We start from the raw sequence: 19,815 nt of genomic DNA on the forward strand, positions 1-19,815 counted from the left end.
TTAAAAAGGGCAGTTTTTAAAAAACAAACAAAACCCATAGACTTTTGCCTAAAGTTGATTGTTTCCCTCTATAAACAGTGGATTGATATATTCAAGTGAAGAACCAGTACCAGACTGGTAGTGCAACACTTGTTACCCTGCCCCCAAACATGGCAAGTAATCTTTTCTGAAAAAAAGAACTAACTCCCTTTTGTCAGGGAATTGTACCAGATTGTGTGATGAACTGTGGTCTTACTTGAATTGATATTCAGTGTATAAGCCTAAGAGGTGGCTGAACATTGAAATACAAACAGTTTTGTATAGTTAAAAATACCAGCAAAGATGACTAAAGCCATTCAGAATACATCTTACTCTTTTTATTTATCAAAATTCACACACTGAGTTCTACAAAAACCCATGTAACAGTTTACTTCCCTATTTTTGGTGTTTTATATTAAATTGACACTTGTCTTCAGGTAGCATAAAAACCATTCTAAACAGACAAACCATGATGAGTTTAAAGTATCTCCAATATAAAAGGTAACATGACCCTGTAGTCTATCAAAATTCTCATAATTTAATTTTCATAAAAAAGCTAGAGGTGGTTCATAGTTAATTACAGTAGCAAAGTGCTGTGCATTTCCATTTTAAGAATTCAGAACATTCATATGCACCTCTCAAAACGGTGGCATGAAGTTCTCTTGAGCTACAATGGGAATCAGAGTGTTCTCCAACTCCTTCTGCTTCTGCAGGAGGCCCTGAAAGAAATGTAAATGTCAATGTTCATCTTCCTCACACAGCCTGAACTAGTGAAGTGTCATTGTTTCATAGTTAAAAACAACTTCCTTGTTAAGGCCAAATGATTTTTAAGTACAGAACTTCAGAAGAAACAGTACAGCCTCACAGACTGATGGGAGAGGGAACTTCTAGAGCAGCCTTCAAGTGGGACTGGAGTGGAAGCCAGGCCACTTTCCAGGGATGACCATGCAGAGGGAGAAAGGACTTTTCCACTGTATGAAATAGAACTTTCTCATCCCTTTGTCCACTGCCTCTGCATTTGCAGTATTGTAGTGATTTCTTGTATGGAGAGGAACCCAAAACCCTGGTGGGCATTGGCTTTTAGCCTTAACACAAACAATACAGAGCAGGGACAGCAGTGCCATTGGAACCAGGCCAGCCTCAGGCATGTTAGGGTTACATAGATTAACTGTCAGAAGGTTGAAGGTTCCTGCTATGTCAATGGTTCTTGTAAGTACTGATCATAGAGAAAACTTGTCACAAAAAAATCTCCTGGAGATACATCCTTGTCTATCAAGTCATACATGATAGAACGTGCACAAATTAAATGATATGCATATGAATGCATAAAAACATGCCAAGTATGTGCATAAATTAAGAATAAGTATTTTTACTGTAATTAACAGGATCATATATATTGATACATCTGCCCCCTTGCTCTCCTTTTAGACTTGTCAGAAATAATTTGGTACCATGGAAGTTTGCTTTTTAAAAAAGAAAAGTTTATTCTTTTTCTCAGAGTTACAAGGCCTTTCTCAAAGAGTTACAGGCTGCTGGCACAGCTTAGTTCAGACCTAATGCAAGGCAGCAGCTCCTACAGCAATTTAGACACAGATTTCTGGTGGCACCAAAGGAAAGTCAGCAAAGCAGCCTGTAAGAATCCACTCTGGCTCCTTCTAAGACAGCAGCTGCCTACTTTCAATCTCTTGATGCACTGCTTTCTAATTAGTCAACAGCATCTGCTTATTTCTATTAATGGGTTAGTGTTTTCAGTCTCTGTGTTAATAATTACTATTTTTACAGAGCATTTTTTGCATTTAGAAGCATGTCACAAAACCAAGTTGTAAAATAAACTGTCTTAAATAAACCTAGAGCTGAGGAACAAGTAACCCTGGGAGTTGGCAGTTCAGTGTTTATCACATGGGTTCCCAGGTACTGGGAAGGTGCTCAGCAATGGGAAATACTCACCAGGGAGCCTGGGGTGTTTCCTCACCCAGCCAGTGTCACCTGCAGCCCTTGGCAGCGCTGCTGCCTCAGGAACAATGGGGTGCTCTGGCAGTACTGACCTGGGGGTAAGGGGGGTGTGCTCCTCTTTCTTAAACTTTGGCCCTGCTTTTTCCCAAATAATTCACTTTGCTTGGCTTATTCACTGACCTTTGATTTCAGAAAGGAAAGTGAGTCTTTTGCTAGTTCCTATTCCTGCTGTGACCTGAGACATAGGAAGAGATTTCCTGTCTTGTAGCAAAGGCAGTGACAGACTCACCCTCCTTTTGCTCTGGGTCAGCCAGGCCCACTGTGCTCTTACTGCACCAGCCCAGCTGGATTTATCACTGGCTGTGTGGGGTTCAAAGACTAAAGACTGGTCAAAATTTTGTGACTATTATATGAATTCCTCCAGAGAAAACAATGGCTAAATATAGATATGTATGTATGTAGTCTGAAACTATCAATCCACTCTCTATATGTATATGTAATTGTTAAAGAGCAAGACTAGATTGTCTTCTGAAACAGAAAATACCTTTTTGTATTTCAGACAAAATCTTACACTATTCATACTTTCTCAGTGAAATAACTGATGCAAAACATGAGTTATCTGTACCTCAGGAGGAGTACACAATACTTAAGTATACAATATATACTGGAATGGAATAGCTCATGTCCTAAATGCCTTCTGCAGCTGGCAGGGAATTTAAAAAGGAGCCAAGATCCATTGAAAGACTAACCTTACTGTTACATTGTAGCCACTGCAAAATTGATCCTGGGTTCACGAAGCTTTCCAACTTTAATCTGTTTAAATAATCCTGGCTTTTGTATCCTCAGCAAGCACAAGGATCAGATTGCACCTTGAATCTGGCTTCACTTTTAAGCAAAATGCCACTGGCAAGTGAAGTGAAACACAGAGCAAGGACTTGTCTCAACAAGGTGAACCACTGCAGGCTGTGAATAGGACAAGGGCCATGGGGCTACTGCCAACTGTTACTGCCTCCCAAGGAGGGACCTAGCCCTGTGCTAGCAGTGATACCTGTAACTGCTTCCCAAACCAGGACCTGGCTCTGGCCAGCTCAAAGTCACCATGAGTGGAGAACTCCCAAAGTACCAGCAGAAAACAGCAAAGAGTTAAAGTCATAGGTTGTGCTAGAACAGATATGGAACTGAGTGTGAGCAGTGAAATAGGTGTGGGTGGCCTGTAAGTCTAACGTGGAGATCTCTGTGTCATTAAGGAAGATGCAGTTATTTGTTAGTTAGACTGGAATGGTGTGTTGTATTTGTAAGCTGAAGATAAAACCACAAGTTATGTAAGGCCCCAACTCCTGTGTCAGATTTGTACAAGTACAAAAGCTGGTGTGAAATGAGCAATAGAGAGATGTACAGATAGGGGTGCTGACCCCTGCATGCTCCTGGCACCAGTAAAGGTCTTGTCTTTACTGCTGTGGACTAGATTCCTTTGGATCAGAATCCAAAATACTTAAGAACTGTAGATACTTAACAAAAATGTTAATGAGCAGTGGGGAAGACCAAATCCAGTGAAACCAATGTGGAAGCTGTTAGAAACTGGCAGTTCTTGGGTCACAACTTCTCTTGATGACCTGGGGAGAGTCATGAGCCTTTTTCTGCACAAGGAATTTACCTCCTGCTGAAGCACTGTGTGTACATGGCAGTGTTTCTCTCTTTCTAAAGCTCAACAGGTAATCAGTAGCATCCACTACTGTTATTTTTGTTAAGCTTCACTGTCAGATTTTCTTCCCTTTATTTTTGATTATTTACGAAATTTTCCTCTCTCAAGGCAGAGAAAAATCCAGCTGCTAGTAGTAACGTACATTTAGTTTGGACCCATTTAAAAGCAAGGGAAGATACTGGTACATGTTTATTTTCAGTGTTCTTCACAATGAAAAGGAAAGCCTGAAGTAAATATTTTTTTTTGTCTTGCAGTCCTGTCAGGCCATTCAGAAGCATAAAAGAGAAGTGCTCATGTGCATGTCCAGACCTGTGGCTTCAGTGGCTGTGAGCCACACCTTGTTGCTAACAGGTGCAGTATCCAATTCACTCCGGCTATAATTACCTAGTGCCGTTACCAGCACCTGACTACAAAGAGAACAATGTATACAAACACACACAGGCTTTTATCTCAGGAGCTCAGGTGTCTGTGGCATTAAGCTAATTTTCATTTTCCTTTCAGAAAACCTGGCTGATTGACAAATCCTGAATTTTCTTTATACATGCTAACAAGTAGCAGCTGTCTTTGAAGGATTTTTTTAAGTGTTCACACTTCCAGTTTGCAAATTACAATATTTTTCCAGGCCTGACATGAGACCTCCCCACCAACCCCCAACCCCACCAACCTCACTGTTCTGTCCTGACCTGGGAATTGCAGAGAGGAAACCTCATTAACAGGGTTCTAGTGTTGGGTTGTGTCTGTTCTTTTGAATCTGATAGATTCCCTATAAACAACCCTAACCATGGAAACCTGGACACCAAACAAAGTAATTTCTTGGTTTCAAGTTTGCTTAGGTACTTCACTGTTCCATAGCTGAGTTAAGGACTACAGAGTCCACATTCTCTCTCTAAGGACTCTCCAAAACTATAAGCAACACATGAAAAACACTATTAGTAAAGTGGAACAAAAGTAGAGGACAGGGTCCAAAACATAAACCAAATTATGGGAATTGAATTAAAGATAATGATGTGATAATTTTTACTTCAGTATTTATATATACACATGCAGAGTTATCCAATAAATTTCTGCTTACCTGCCGTAATTTTGACAATCCTTCAAGAATTGCTTGTTGTCTCTCTCTGATTGTAACTACATCAGGATTTAGAAGAGGATCTCTAACGTGATCTGAGCTAAAAATCTGTCGTGGCATATGGTAAGAATCTAAAAGTAAATGTAAATCAGTTAATAAAAATCTTTATTTTCTTTTAATTTTGAAGCAGCAGATTTAGAAAGTTTGTGAACATCAGGGGTTGGTTGCTATCAGGATCATATTCTCTATTTTTAAATCAAACAACACTTAGATTCCTAAACCCCAATCTCTGTATACTAATACAAGGAAGTACAGTCATACTTCATGAAAGGCAAACAAACAACAAATTGATAATAGAATTTTTTGTTGATTTTCAGGTTTGTTATTTTTAATACTGAGCATAATTTGGTTTTCTGTGCACTGCTGTGACCTAGAGAGATCACTGCACAATTCAGTAAAAATCAAATAGGAAATGGCTAGAAGTGCAGCAGTGCCATGGAAATGACTGTAGCGTTTCTCCTGTCCCTGGAGTGTTTCAGTACCGTGGAGCTGCGGGTGCTGGCTCAGCGGTGCCTCGGGCTGAAGGCAGTAAACCTCCCGTGTGCGCACGTAGGGCACGAACTGCGCCGAGGGAGGTCTGCTCTGCTGGGACTCTGCCTGGCTGGCCTCTCCTCCACCGTGCTGCTCATGCACCACCAAATGAGAATTCTGGAGCTGTCTTTGTTGGACTTGCAGTAATCTGTTCCTAACTGCTGGAACAGGTGGTGATTCACATCTGTATGGAACAATTAAAGTTGCAGAAAGTCCAAACAATACTTCAGTAATGTGATTTTCTCAAATTACAGAGACCAAGAATCTTTGCATGACAGGCTTTTTGTTCATTTACTCTGCTTTTATACCTGGTGTATTTCTAATAGTAAACAATCAGATACATCCAGATTCTTTAAAAAAATCAGGAATTAAAAGCATGTGCATTTCAGTAATAATCTATTTCTACATTTCATTCATGCAAAAAACTGGCATACCTTTCTTCATTCAAGTGATTCTTATAAAATTTTTCTTCCTAGGAGAAAACCAAAAAAGTGAAAAGTCAACCAAAAAAATGTCAGTGTATTTATATTAAAAACTTTGATCTGTCAGAGGAAGTTTGTTCTGAAATTCCAAAAGGAGTGCTTGACCTAGGTTCAGGAGAAAGGTATTTATCAAAGATTTGCATTTAACAGACTTGCAGTGCCCATGAAATAAATCAACAAATAACAGGAGGATTTGCTCCATTTTTTCTGTCTTTGGCACTCTAAGCACTATCAAAAATATTATGTATAATTTTCCTATGTTCTTGGAACATAGGAATTTATAATCCTATCAATCCAAGGTATTAAAGGAAAGGTCCAGAGTTTTGCTATTTGAAGGTGTGAGAAAGTGAGGTGTGTATGCATACAGAAGAGTGAGCAAGGGAGAGGGTAAGAGAGAAGCCAAGAATATATTTGATATTACTTTCTTTAAAAGACTTCTTCCCAGCCACAAGCTCTACTGACATAATGCTTACTGCAAATGGAGAATGACTCCACTAAGACAATGGAGTACATCCTCAGTAATCCATATGCTTTGCAGAAATAACCATTGTTTTTTTGAGCAGGTACTACTCTACCTCATCTGTCAGCTCAACACAATGACTGGACAAAAAAAGCAAGTCAGTGATGTCATTGTGTCCTGCACACTGCCCGCAGTGTGTAACTCTCTGTTTACATAATAAATCAGTGTTAGTGAGGAAATAAAAAGGAATAACTTTTTGGAAGACTGAAATAACAGTAAAAACTCAGTCACAAAATCTGAATATGTTCTGCTCTTGACGAACAGAGAGCTGACATGAGGATGGGCAATAGGAGAATTTCAATGCTCCTGTTACAAAACTGAATTCCCACCCAGATAAAACTGTGAGGAACAAAAGTCTTAAAAGCACAGCATTGCTCTCAAAGGGCAGACAGTGACCCACCTTTCTGCCTCTGTGGCCCTTGCTCTTCACAGCTGTTTCTTCCCGAGGTGACAGGGACCTGGCTGAGTGTCCCCCCCTCCTGGCACTGAGCTGCCTGGGGCTGTTCCTCTCCACCAGCTGCAGCAGCTCCATTTGGCGGCGCACTTTGTTCTCCTCCCTCTGTTTCTGTAGTGGTTTAGGGTACCTTTCTGAGGCTGGAATGTATCTTTTCCCAGGCTTGTTTATGTTCCAGTCAGGTCTTTTGCTGTATTTTTCTAAAGATTTAATGTGTTTTTCTTTTCTTGCATATTGCTCATATACATCACTGTAAATACCACCAGTCTCTTTTCCTGAATGTTTATTTTTATCCATATACTGCATTTCCTTCTGGTATTTTTTGCTGTTAGAGGTTTCTTTATATTCTATGGAAATATCAGGTGATTCACAACCTGCAGTTCTTTCCTCAGCTGACTCAGTGTATGCTGAAGTATTAAAGCAATCTAAAAAAAAATAAATTGTATTTTAAGTCCAAGTCTGAGCTATTAAAATTGCTTGGTTGACTTTTGTATATGTATCAATCTACCATTACTTATTTTATTTAAAAAATGATTGCTACAGTCTTATAATGCTTTTTCTATTATTTTTTTTTCTGTGGAAGACAGGACCTGTAGAAGCAAACTCAGTAAGGAAGGGATAAAACACAAAAGACTGGAGAACCAAATCAACTTAATTAAAAAACGTGGACCTACATGGCTTGTGACCCTAAGTTGACACTGTGTTCCACACTATGGGATTTGTAACTGGTAAGTACTAACTGTACAGAAATACTATTTATTTAGAAGAATAAATAGTGATGAATAGAGGAATAAAGTGGTACACTGTGATACACCAACATGACTGTGTCTGTACAATATTTCTTTCTAGCTTTATTCCTTGTGAGTAGCAGTGTTTTGGCTCAGTTTCACAAGCAGGGTCCCTCAGTAACTCAGGTGGGCTCTGTACCTGTCTGCACAGCCATGTCCTTCCGAGGGGAAGCCTGCTGCTCAGGGGGACTCCTCACACCACCAGGGAGATCAGGACTTCCTGCTGAAATACCAGAATTACAGTTTTCAAACTCTGTATCACCTGAAAAGGGTAAAGTTGTTCCATTTAGTAACCTATTTCAATTTAAGCCATGCTACAGAGTTATCAAACTGTTGTGGTTTAGAGCTCAACACAATACTGAGAACTCTGGTCCAAATCCCAATAGTCTCCCTTTCCCCCTGGAAATCTGACAGCACTCAGGTCTGAATATTCCTGTGCATTCCTGCCAGCATCTTTGCATTTCTTCCTTTATGTAATACAGTATTTGAAACTTACTAAAACACAATACTCTCCATAAGAGTTAATGCTTATATTTGTTTGAAAGGTAAATAAACTGTAATGAAATTTGGTTTGTGATGCAAATGCACACAAGGAAACAAAAACCAAGAAAACCCATCCCAATCCCAGAAACAACTCACTTTCAACCACCAAAGGAATATGCAAACTGAGTGTGAGGCTTATACTTGCCACCACCAAGACTGTTGTGAAGTTCTGGAATGTCATGTGCCTTCTGAGCCAAGTCTGGAATGTGCTGCTCTTGTTTTGATCCCTGGGCTAATTCCTGAGCTTTCTCCATTGTCTGATAAAGCTCTTTGGCTTTAAGAGTTGCAAGTTCCTTGGGAAAAAAAAAAAAGAAAAAAAGGTAAATATGTGATTATTTATTTTGAGAATAAAGTCCATTTGATTATTTAATTGCCATGTAATCCTCAAGGTTTACATGCACTTTTATTTAGAGAATTTTTTTTCCAAAACAAAAACTAGCTCAGTAAGTACAATATGTAACCTGTAATTTCTATGATTCTATGTTCAGAACCTCTGCTGTACTAATTAAAGATCTTCAGTCTCAGCATTAAAAAGTGAGCATTTAGATCCTCCAAGATATCTGGATATTTATTTCCCTTCTAATAAATTCCTCTTTTTCTAGATGCCATCTGATGTCAGCCATCTGTGCCTTCCTGTAACATGTGGTTCAATGAAATGAGAGGAGCCCACCTTGCTCCTGCTTGCACAGGAAGGAGACAGTAAAAGCTCCCCAGCAAATGTCAGGGGTTACAGTTCCCTGACTCAGTGGGTTCAAGGTGCAGGAGACTGGGCCAAGGAAAATCTCATTTCCCAACTGTTATTAGCAGCTGATCCCACTCCCTCCTGCATTTGCAGTTGGAAAGAACAACTGATGCTGTCACATGTTTCAGAGGATGACTTTCCCCATGTTGAACCAGCCTGTTCAAGCATCTACAGGCAGATGCTACACATTTCCATCCAGAAAATGCAGAGACATCAGGAATCCACATTTCTGGAGACTTTGGAGAAGACTGTTTGTGCAATCACCTTGTCTTATGACACCATGGAATCTGCTACTGCTCCAAAAAGGAAGTAAACAGTAATAGCTCTACTGTGCTAAAATGAAGAATAAAACATCACACCAAGTGTTTAACCTTCCACAGAGGTTAAAGGAGAGACAGAAATGCAAAACCTGTGTTTACCAAAGGTCAAAATGCACCTTTGGTTTAACTTTTATATGAAAGCACAGTGTAAAGCTCAGCAACAGCTACGCAGGGGAAAGAGTGAAGACTTGAATGACTTTTAAAATGCCTTTTCCAGAATACATCCTAAGAAGTCTTCAATTCAAAGTACATTCACTCAGATGAACTTCATGGTACTGAAGCACCTTAAAAGCATCAAGTTACCAGTAAGTGGATCACATACTTTGAGGTATTTTTTAATTTTCAATTTGCATTTAAAAATGGATGTTTCTGCACTATTTAAAAATACATTTCTGTTTTTGCCAGTTCTTATAAATTTCTATTCCTGAAAAGACCCTTGTTCAAGAATCTGGCCTTATTCTTGTATGGTGTTGCATGTTTATTAATTAACAAAGCAGATTTTTGGTTTCAAATGTCTATATTTTGCATGGTTTTCATTTTCAAAATGACGAGCAAAATTTTGTAAGTGAAGAACAAGAACTATTTTCCTCAAAATCCAGTGTTATCACTATTTGCACTAAAGATAATGCAAACCCCACCTCCTTTTGTTTTTGTTTCAGCATTTCTTCTTCAAACTGTTTCTGCAGTTGTGCTTTTTCTCGTGCCAGGCGCAGTTCTTCCTGTTGCTCTTCCCATTTTCTCTGCTCTTCCTCCAGTTGTTTCTTCCTCCGTTTTTCTTCCACCTGAGCCATTATTACTTTCTGGCAGGATCAGAACAAAAAGGGTAAAGTAAAATATATAACATTAATGTATTGTAAGGTATTTATTTGTGGTTTTTTTGTATATAGTGTAGAATTGGATTTGGACAAGTGAAAAAAAACCATTGAAGACAATTTATTTCAAACACTCCTGGTTTAGTTTCTGGAAAACTACCAGCCCAATTGAGCAGTCTGAAATACTCAGATAGAAAAAAGGAGCTTTCTATGTTTTAGAAAATACTTTTTTTTTTCTTGTAAAGAGATGAAGGTCTGATTTTCACCTTATGCACATATGGTGCTCCAGCAGAGTAACAGTGTGACCAGAAGAGTGTCTACATTTATACTGAGGCTTCTTTATGCCTTGCTAGTGACACCAGCACACACACACATTGTTAGGGTGCCACAGAGGTTAGGTAAATGTCAGTAAAGTGGATAAAAAACTAAAGGTTCATGGAGTGGGAATCTGTAAATATCAGATTTCTCCTCCTTATAACAGTGGAGACTGAAGGAAAATGCACACAAACCTGCTAGAGCTCTAAAGACTGAGCTGTACATTTTTTGAGGCAGGAATTCAGTTACAGAAATGCAATAATCTTGTGCAAATATTGAAAGAGAATTGTAGAGTCTGAATAAAGGAAATACTGCCAAACAATGTACATGTCATCTAAAGCATAAAAGTCAAGTGCCTCCTTGGGTTTTGGTATTAAATCTCATGCTTTATTTATGAGACATTACCTTTCATCCTTCCTTCTTATTAAAAAAGTGTGAGGCTTTAAAAGCAAAATCTACCTGATGTTCCAACTGCTTCTGCCGCCTCCTGTCCCTCTCCTCGATCTGTGCAGGGTCCAGCAGAGCAGTCATGGAACGGAGGAAACTGTGAACAAAGGGACATGTCAATTTTTAATCATCAGAAAATAAACCTTAAGCCTTTCTTAATTAGAATCAATTAGATCTCATTTTCATATTGAGGTTTTTCTGTTGTGTTAATTATAAATTAATATATAAATTAAGTCACAGATTATGAAATCCTTTTCATCAAGGAACAAAGTAAGGTTATTTGCAGTAAATTTCATTAATAAAACAGTGGCAACACTTGTGTTTCACTTTCAATAGTGAAACAACAGGTATTTGGAAAAAAGCAAAAGTCAAATGAATGTAAAGGATTTTTTAATTGGTTTTAATTTCTGAGGAGGTACCAGAAGTTACTGGCTGGGAAAATAATTACCTTTACAAACCTCACTCACCTGACTCTTGGGCTTTGTTCCAAAGCATCATTTTTAGCAGCTTTTTCTGCAGTTCCCATCTGTAAGGGCGTGAGATTGCCTAAAGCTGCAGGTGACAAAGGGTGAATGAAAGCAGCCGGGTCCTTGGGCTCAGGTGGCAGGGAAAGACTTTCAGGCTTTCTGTGCATTCCATTTAAGGGGTGTTGTGCATTAGCATGAAAGTGGTTCTTAAAAGAATCAAAATGCATTTCCCATCTGTCATGCTCTTCTGCCTAAATGAGTATCAAGCAACAACAACAAAAAAAAAAGCAAAAAGCAAAAGCATTCAGTTTCACTGTTTTTATGAAGTGTGGTTAATAAAACACACAATACACATTGTGTACACCAGGAACATTTGAAAAGCTGCAATGCAGACAGCAGTTAATTAGTTAATTCCTCAAGTGAGAATGTCAGAGTTGAAACACATAATCACAGGATGATTACATGCAGGTGCTTTTATTGAAGAGCTCTGAGAATCAAGGGTACAAACCCAAATCTGACTCTGACATGGAATCGAGAGGGACATGTTATACCCTTTTTGTTATATAGCTATATATTAATTTTAAAACCCATATTGTTCTATTATATACATTGATCTTATCCAAGCCTGAATTCTTGTAATTTTCATCAGGTGCCCCAAATAGCCTTTCTCATGATTCTTGTTACAATTACATTGCTTCTCATGAATCTTATTACGAGTAAACAATAATTATATTCAATTAACAAACAATTATTACATTCAACAATCATATTATTTATTACATGATGATTATGCAGGTGCAGTTTCACATGATCTAATAAAGACAAAGCTCAACATTTGTTCCCAGGGCCTAGCTCCCTTTCCCAGGCCTACCAGACCCAACCTTTCTTTCCACCCCCTGAATCTATTGTATACAATTCCCATGATTTTAGAAACATTTTAACCCTATGCTATCAAGAAGACAAGTGTCTCAGTTACTTAAAACGCAAGTCAGATCACAAATTATAATGCTGTTCCATATCTGGTCAGCACAAACATATTGCTACTACATTTTCATGAAAAAAAAAAGGAAAAGGTCACTCCCTGGTGCCAACAGCCCTCCTTGCACAGCACAGGTACCCAATTAACAAACAGGTAGCTAATGAAGGTACTTTTCAAAACCACGTGTGTTTGGAATATTTTCCTTGGCACATCCTGGTCAGAAAATGAAGTAATCCCTGATTCTCTATCACTTCTAATATAGTGCTAGAGGGTTTTATTTTCTCCCTGATTTGCAGTGATGTTACCACTGTCTCCATCCCTGCAGCAAGCCCACCAGGCACTGAAATCCTGAACGGCCACTGGCTCAGTGTTCAGTTCATCCTAATGGTGAAAACCTGGACATGCTGCAGAAAATTCCATCTTTGTTGCCACTTCATTAACTACATTTTTTATTTCTTAAAACAGAAAGAAAGACTTCTCTTATTTCAAAAAGTCCCTCTAAACCACAGATACCTTTGATAAATTAAGTTTTTCTTCTATTTTTCGTAGTTTAGCTTCTTCCTTCTGCTTGTTCAACTCTTCAAGCCACTTCTTCTGTTGCTCCTGCTTCAAAGCACTAAAAGGTCGCTCCTGTGGCACAGCTTCCTGAAATAAGATAACTGCTCATTCTACATCAAATTAAGTATCTTGTCTAGCCACATAATAAAGACTTGGCAGAAAGCTCTGCCTTCAGTTGGTGAGCAAAACTGGGCCTTTCTTTAGCACATAAAACCATATAAGTTTGTAACTGTAGCAAGTGTCTGACTGCTAATAGATAATTTCTACTTGAACCATCTCACTCCAGAAAACCCTATTTACTTATATTATGAACAGAAATTTCTTTTTCTTCCTATGGTTCACTGCTCAGTCTGTGTTCCAGGGAGCTTCAGCACCACAATCTAATTAGCAGTGATCTGCCCCAAATTAAGGAGCTACCCTTATTTCTTCTGTTTCTGTGTCTTAATGGATCTCTGAATTACTTAACAAGCTCCAGTGGCACTGAGAACTTCCAGTGTCATCTGACAAAAAACTCTTCTTTAATCACTGCTTACCAACCATAACTTCAGATCTACTTCCTGAACCTTCTGCCATCAATAACTTTTAATTTATATAAGTTACCACTTCTCTATTTCTTCAACACATACTTAAAAATAATTACTATTGCATGTCACACCTTTAGTACTGTTCTTCACACCAGCCTTGAAGGAAGTGCTATCTTCAAAGCCTTGATATTTTGGTAAACATTCATTCTGACAAAGTTATTTATGCACAGCAAGAATGTCTAAGACATTCTTACAGTTTAAAAGAACTTCTTGAGACAAACACTTGTTAATAAATAAGTAAAAAAACCTCTGCATGTAATTTAAGATCTTACCCTGAAAGCCAGTGCTGTGCATCTGCCAGCTGGAAAGTCAGAACAACTGAAATCAGAAGAGTGCCCAGCTGGAGCTCTTGGAACATTCAGTGCAACTCCATCAGCCTCTGTGGCTAAAGCAGCTGTACAGGCAGAGTTCTCCTCAGTGCCATGAACTGAGTCAGTTGGAAACACTGTCTGCAAATAAAGGGACTATTCTGAGACTTATTTAGTTCACCTGTTTCATTTGTTAACAAAATGATACTTTAGAAGCCGCTGTTCATTAAAACCTCAGCCCAAACTATCTTTTATCCACTATTTATCAGTTACATAGATTGAAACAAATTTATGGCACAGTCAAAACTTTGCTAGGAATGCTGAATGTGCCACAAAAAAAAAGGTGCAATTTGCTTTTGCTGTAAGAAATTATAGCAGATAGAACCTTAACTTCTGTTTAACAGCAATAAATTTCACTGGAGAAGTCTCTTGTGAGTATAATGTATTTATCTAACACAGTGTTTTCAGAATGACAGCTTTTAAAAAAGCTAAAGTGATACTAGCTATGCTCATTACATAAGCAATCAAATATATGTGAGAGCTTATGAACAATCTGTATAATTATATAGACAGGAATTACATTGAGACTATTCCCCCAAACAGAACAAGAAAAGATTTACACTTTTTAGTCAGGAATCCAAATGGAGGGACAGGAGTGGGTGCTTCCTGCTATAAAGATCTTAAACTGAGAAGTTACAAACTGTAGCAACAAGTAAACGTGGACCAGGGAGCTGCAGCAATTCATGCCCTGAGAGGGCTTAAAGCACACCAAAATTGGACTCTAGAGGATTTGTACAGAAAAGACAATCTTCTATGCATTAGAAGTTAAATTGTTGTGCAACAGTGCTGTGAAAACTCGGCTCTTGTGTTTATTGACAGCCTTACCTGGTCTGGGTCAGGTGTTTCCACTTTATGGGTTTTATTAGTGCCAAGTTTTGCCCAGAAATAACCCACCTCTCCCTCCAAAGTTTCTTTCAGTTTCTTCTTCAGTGCTACCTGTTCATCTTAAACAAAACCAAACTCTAGTAAGAGTTCCTATTGGAAACATTTAGCAGTTAAAAAAAAGAAAAAGCAATGCATGTCTCCCCTGTCACTTGGGCTGTGAAATGGACACAAGAATTGTCACCAATCAGTCTGAACAGTCATGACCTTGCCCTTAAGAGCAAAGTGAGTGTCTGCCCAGGGATGCAGAGGTAAGTGGGAAATCTCTCTAAGACTAAAAACAACTTCCCAGGGAAAACCAATAGCCAAGTATATGAACTCTCTCCATTTTGTTACACCAGTCTTGAACACTTTAATATTATTAAAACCAATGGAGCTATAATGGAAGCTACTGACAATGCAGAATTAAACCTTGAAACCAAATTATCTAAATCCAAGTTCAAAACAAAACACAGCACTCCTCCATGTGAACCATAAAAAGCTTAATTTGTCAGAGGGAATTTACTACTGTATTAAACAGTTTTAGCTTCCTCCAGACACTCCCCTTGATTGGTGATGGGGCTGGACTGCAACCTCTCTCAAGTTCAAATTGCAATTTCAGACACTCATGCTTGTGGATTGGAGTTATGCTGTTCCCATTAAAAAACAAATGAATTTTTTAACGATAACTGTCAGAATGTGACAAAACTGCTGGCAAGGAACACATAAAATACAAAGCATAACAATACATTTATTTAGATAATATTTAATTGGCAAAAAAGTGTTTTAGAGACTTTTCAATTTGTAGCAACTGTATTGATATAAGAAAATGTAAAAGGGCACAAGGAATATCAAGTTTCTTGGCATTCTAAGTATAATAAAAATTGATCAAAAATGTATTTTATACAACATAAGTACCTAATTCCTTCTTCCATTGGGTCTTTTTAAATTCCAATAAGGCTTTCTCCCCTTCTCTTTCACCCAAGGTACTAAACAAGTCAGCAGGTTTCCATGAATCCTTTCTAGAGAAAAGGAAGGAGGGGGAAGATTTTAGAAGTAACTTTTAAATTAGTATTTATAAGCAATATTAATGTTATTAAGAACATATTATATGAACCTTTATTGGACACACAATTTTTGTACACCCTAACACAAATGTACCTACATAACTTTGTGTCCTGGCTGTGGCTGTGCTTCTTGTTTCCTGCCTGAATCAGAGTCTGCTTCAGCTGGAACTGGGGATACTTCACAATCTTTTTGGAGTGATGCTGTAACATTTTCCTCTGATGCCTCATTAGTAGCTGTGATAGAACATAAATACATAAATGTATATATAACCAGTAAACTAACTTCAGCTTTGAGTAAATACTTTGAGAGCAGCAGATTCCCACAATTTAACAAAAGTTTTGTTTTGTTTTCAGCCTGGCTCATATAGTTAAGGCACTTAAGTTAGACCTTCTTCACAGGGTATTTTTAAAATGCCAAACTTAGTGATCACTTATTCTTGGCTAAGGACTCAGAGTATGATACTCTAATTAACTGCAGGATGCCTTATGCTTGGTGCAAAAGCCCCTCCACAGATCCACCAACAGGAGGAAGGATACAATAAAGGAAGATAAGCACCAGTTCTTACACTTCTGAGTAGAACTGGGGAGAGGAAAAGAAAAATACATTCAGCACTAAGAGTCCAGTTAGGCAAAAAGACCCATGTTCATCTTTGGCCATAGGAAAAGGGCAGAACTGCTCGAGACAGAGAGGAAAGTCTGAACTCTTCACAAACCAGAAGGGCAGTGGTACAGAGCAGTTCTGTTTTTCCCCCCAGTGTAAAATGGGTCATATTTTGCATCACACAGGGATGACATTTCTTGCTGGTTTGCTCTTCAGAATACTGGAAATCGATCAAACAATCTTTTTTACTGTTATAGTTCTGAAATGCTTGGTTCCTCACAGTGTCACATCCACAATGGCAAATGCTTTTGTCTGAGACCACCCAACAAAGTGTAACATCTCTACAATGTGCAAATAAATTATTGACTCTTGCTCTGTTTCCAGGAAACAAATACATCCAATGGCTGATGTCTTACCTATTTCCTCTTGCCCTTCATGGGTATCAGAGATGCTCTTTCCTTCTTTAACAATCTTCAAAATCTCTTGAAGCTCTGCTTGTGTTAAACACACCAAACTTTTTAAGTCTTCAGCTGACACATGTGGGGCTTGAGGTTTGTGTTTAGCTTTTTTCACAAGACTAGGATCCTCTGAATCAGGATCTCTGTTTGTCTTATCTCTTTGGAAAATCAAAGAGTAACCTTTAGTTGTGGCTTCAGGTGAGGAATGTTTATTAACTTGCAGTTTTTCACCTTTTGTCATTGATAATCTTGATTCACTCCTTGGTTTTGTTAAACTTTCCTGCTTGATACAAGCATTTTGTGTTGGCCTCAAGATGAGCCCAGTGTGCTTCATTCTCAATGCCTGTTTAGGTGCTCTGGCTTTATTTCCCATCTGTTAAAGCAAAAAGATTTCACCATCTATTAAATAAGAAGAAAAAAATGTATTTGTAACAAATGAAAACAAGATTGAAGCAACAAGGAAAATAAGAGTAATTTTTCTTTTCTGTTCCATCAGTAGAAACCCTGTATAAACTAATGAAATATCTTTGTGAGTACCAGGAATACTTTTGGAAGAGGACACAGCACCTGAATTTGAGTATTTCAAAATGACAGTATGAATAACAATTTTATGTAGCATGACATTTAAAAGTATTAATAAGCATTAAATCTGCTTTACTTTGGTGTTTCTGAAGCCTGGCTCCAAATAGGTACATGTTTTCACCATGCAGCCAGCTGTACTTCAGTCTTGATTTTTCTACTCCGAACTAAAGATTTATCCTTTCCCAGGTCCTTGATGCAAACTTAATTACTTCCTGTGTATTGGGACATTTTTCTGCTTTTTGTCCTTCCCAAACCCACAGCATTCCAGTTTACTAAGAGACAGCCTGCATGACCAAACTTGAAATTAAACACACTTCAGATCTCTATTTTACCAGAATTCCTTTAAGGTCTCTGAAAGTTCTGATTTAGATGATTCCCTCTGCTGCTCTAACTTCTTGGTCAAGGAAACTAAAGCATTTTGAAAAGGTAAAAAAAAAAAAATCACAAAACTTTGAATTCATCCTTTTGAATAGCTATTATAAACCTGAGAAATAACAGAGTATTTCAAGTTAGAAGGGACTCATAAGCATATATTTATTTTTCATTAATATAACTGATTACAAGTATTGAAACAGTTCAATTCCTCAAATTTTCTGTTAACAAGTAATGAATTTGTGTGTTCTAAAAATTTTACACTTACCTTCATGGCAGGCTTTGATTTATCTTTTGGGAAACAAACACAAACATATGAAAGAAGTATTTAATAAGAACTTGCTCCTGAAAAACAATCTTGAGAAATTAGTAAAATGTTATATTCATCCAATTTTTGTATATCAGGGGGAAAGTACTTTTCCCATACCATCTGTCCTGATTATTTTACTTTTTTTTTACTTATTTCAGTATACATATTTCAGAAGTATGTTGGAAAAAATTAGATCTATTTCAATAACTATTTCCTATTAAAAAAAACCTGTATAGTTTAATGTACATCTGATCAAATTACTGTGCCAGTCTGACCTTCCCCTGCTATTCACTGTTTCTCAGAGAGCCCTGTGCCTTCTTTGGTTCCATGATGTTGTTTGTCTCCGTTACTCCCACACCTGTGTCCTAAATGACTGTTCAGTCTTTTAACTCATATCCTGGAGGATGCATAGAGGTGTAGAAGTCTCAAAAATAATAAGTAGCATGTTCAATATAATACTTCTGAATAAAGAATGTTCTAATATTAATAGAGGGAATGTGGTACTCAAGAAATCTTGTACACATAGCTATTTTCTTTGGGTTTTTTTCTGGGCAAGAGAGAAAAACTTTCCAGTAGCAGCTTAAGGTACTGCAGAATAATCCTACTTTAGTCCCTAAAAATGTTTCTCAGTGCAGAAACCAAAATTCAGAACAAATACAATTTGATGGAATTTTAAACAGCATTTAGTTCAAGGAAATGCTGTTAATATCAGTGTATAAACAAGGAAAAAACTGCTTGTTCAAGGCTGGTTCACATCCACCACAAAGCTTTGTCTTAGAATACTCTGGAACACAGACTGCCCCCACCCAGCCAAAGATGCTAAAGATGGTTGTAAAGAGCACTGGAATTCCTTCCTGGCTCAAAACACCACATAATGTCTCATTAGGCAGCTGTCTGGTAAATGCAGAAAATGAAATATAATTAAAACAGCATTTAATGGAGAATTTCTGTATCCTGCCTACGTACAACAGTTAGGGAAACTAGACTTGTACAGAAATGTGTATCTGACAAATCACAAAAATGGAATTTATTGCAGAGACATACGTCTGACAAATCACAGAAATAAATTTATTAACACTTAATTACCAACATAGGTTTTTCCAGTATGTCTCAGACAGTAGTAGTGAGATTTGGCCTAAATAACCTGCTTATTGAAAATTAAAAATGTTAATTGCAAATACTGAAGCGACTTTAAAAATGTGATTGTAATGTCATGCTGTGTAAATGAAGCAGTTACTAAGCCTCTTCCATCCTGGCATGTAACATGCTATAAAGTTACAGAAATGATCAAGTTATTCCAGTTGATACACAATAGCACTTAACTTTGTATTTTAATGACCAGCTAAGCAGTGGAGACTATTTGCCAGCTGTTCCCTGGCACAGAGTTCATTATCAACCTACTATTCAGTAGAGAGAGGTCTTGTAAATAACAATGCACAAACATTCTTCCTAATCTGAAAAATATTGCAGGAAAGCTGGGCTTTAGATCTCTTGGATGTTAGGTTTAACTTCAAGAAGCTTTAAAGATTACTTGAGATAAGTAATTTTTAAAATACCAGAAGAAGCCAAAATTAGCCTGGGCTTTCCATCCAGCACTGCAGTTTCAAGCTTCAGTCCATCACTGCAAAACGAGAGAGAGAGGAATCTGATATATTGAGTAATCTGTAACTGTAAGATTTTTGCATTCACAACAAGAACAATTGTACTCAATTTTAACACAGTGTTTACTGTTGTTTTAGACGCTCCTTGTTTTGAGAAGTTACTTAAAGCAAACAAATCAACACGTCTTGCAGAGGGTATAGTTTTACTGGTACTGAAAGAACTGGATTGGCATGTTGCAAAGCAGATCTTT

General features: G+C 37.8%; 1 protein-coding gene across 3 annotated transcripts; it reads right to left on the bottom strand.

Annotated features, from left to right (window-relative positions):
- Positions 1-334: 334 nt before the first annotated feature.
- Positions 335-19,695, bottom strand: CCDC66 (coiled-coil domain containing 66). 3 transcript variants are annotated; one of them, XM_033071209.2, is made up of 18 exons: positions 19,520-19,695; positions 17,922-17,944; positions 16,658-17,072; positions 15,739-15,874; positions 15,492-15,595; positions 14,538-14,656; positions 13,617-13,793; positions 12,716-12,847; positions 11,224-11,474; positions 10,769-10,853; positions 9,821-9,982; positions 8,266-8,413; positions 7,717-7,839; positions 6,736-7,214; positions 5,768-5,805; positions 5,285-5,517; positions 4,746-4,873; positions 335-737 (listed from the first exon to the last, which is right to left on the bottom strand). In XM_033071209.2, the coding sequence occupies exons 2-18, from the start codon at positions 17,925-17,927 to the stop codon at positions 657-659; spliced, it is 2,817 nt and encodes a 938-aa protein (XP_032927100.1). In that variant the 5' UTR covers positions 17,928-17,944; positions 19,520-19,695; the 3' UTR covers positions 335-656. The 3 variants fall into 3 exon arrangements, with proteins under 3 accessions (XP_032927100.1, XP_032927099.1, XP_032927098.1); XM_033071208.1 differs by having other exon boundaries at positions 7,717-7,797; positions 17,922-19,593; XM_033071207.2 differs by having other exon boundaries at positions 7,717-7,800; positions 17,922-19,593.
- Positions 19,696-19,815: the final 120 nt, after the last annotated feature.

Source organism: Catharus ustulatus, chromosome 13 (assembly GCF_009819885.2).
Source record: "Catharus ustulatus isolate bCatUst1 chromosome 13, bCatUst1.pri.v2, whole genome shotgun sequence".
NCBI lineage: Eukaryota > Metazoa > Chordata > Aves > Passeriformes > Turdidae > Catharus > Catharus ustulatus.

What these genes read in the sequence shown, in the direction of transcription:
- CCDC66 (XM_033071209.2), bottom strand. An exon ending in AGGGCCACAGAGGCAGAAAG is followed by an intron (nt 5,806 to 6,735) that starts GTGGGTCACTGT and finishes GTTTTCTCCTAG; the next exon opens with GAAGAAAAATTTTATAAGAA. An exon ending in CCAGCACCCGCAGCTCCACG is followed by an intron (nt 4,874 to 5,284) that starts GTACTGAAACAC and finishes ATTTACTTTTAG; the next exon opens with ATTCTTACCATATGCCACGA.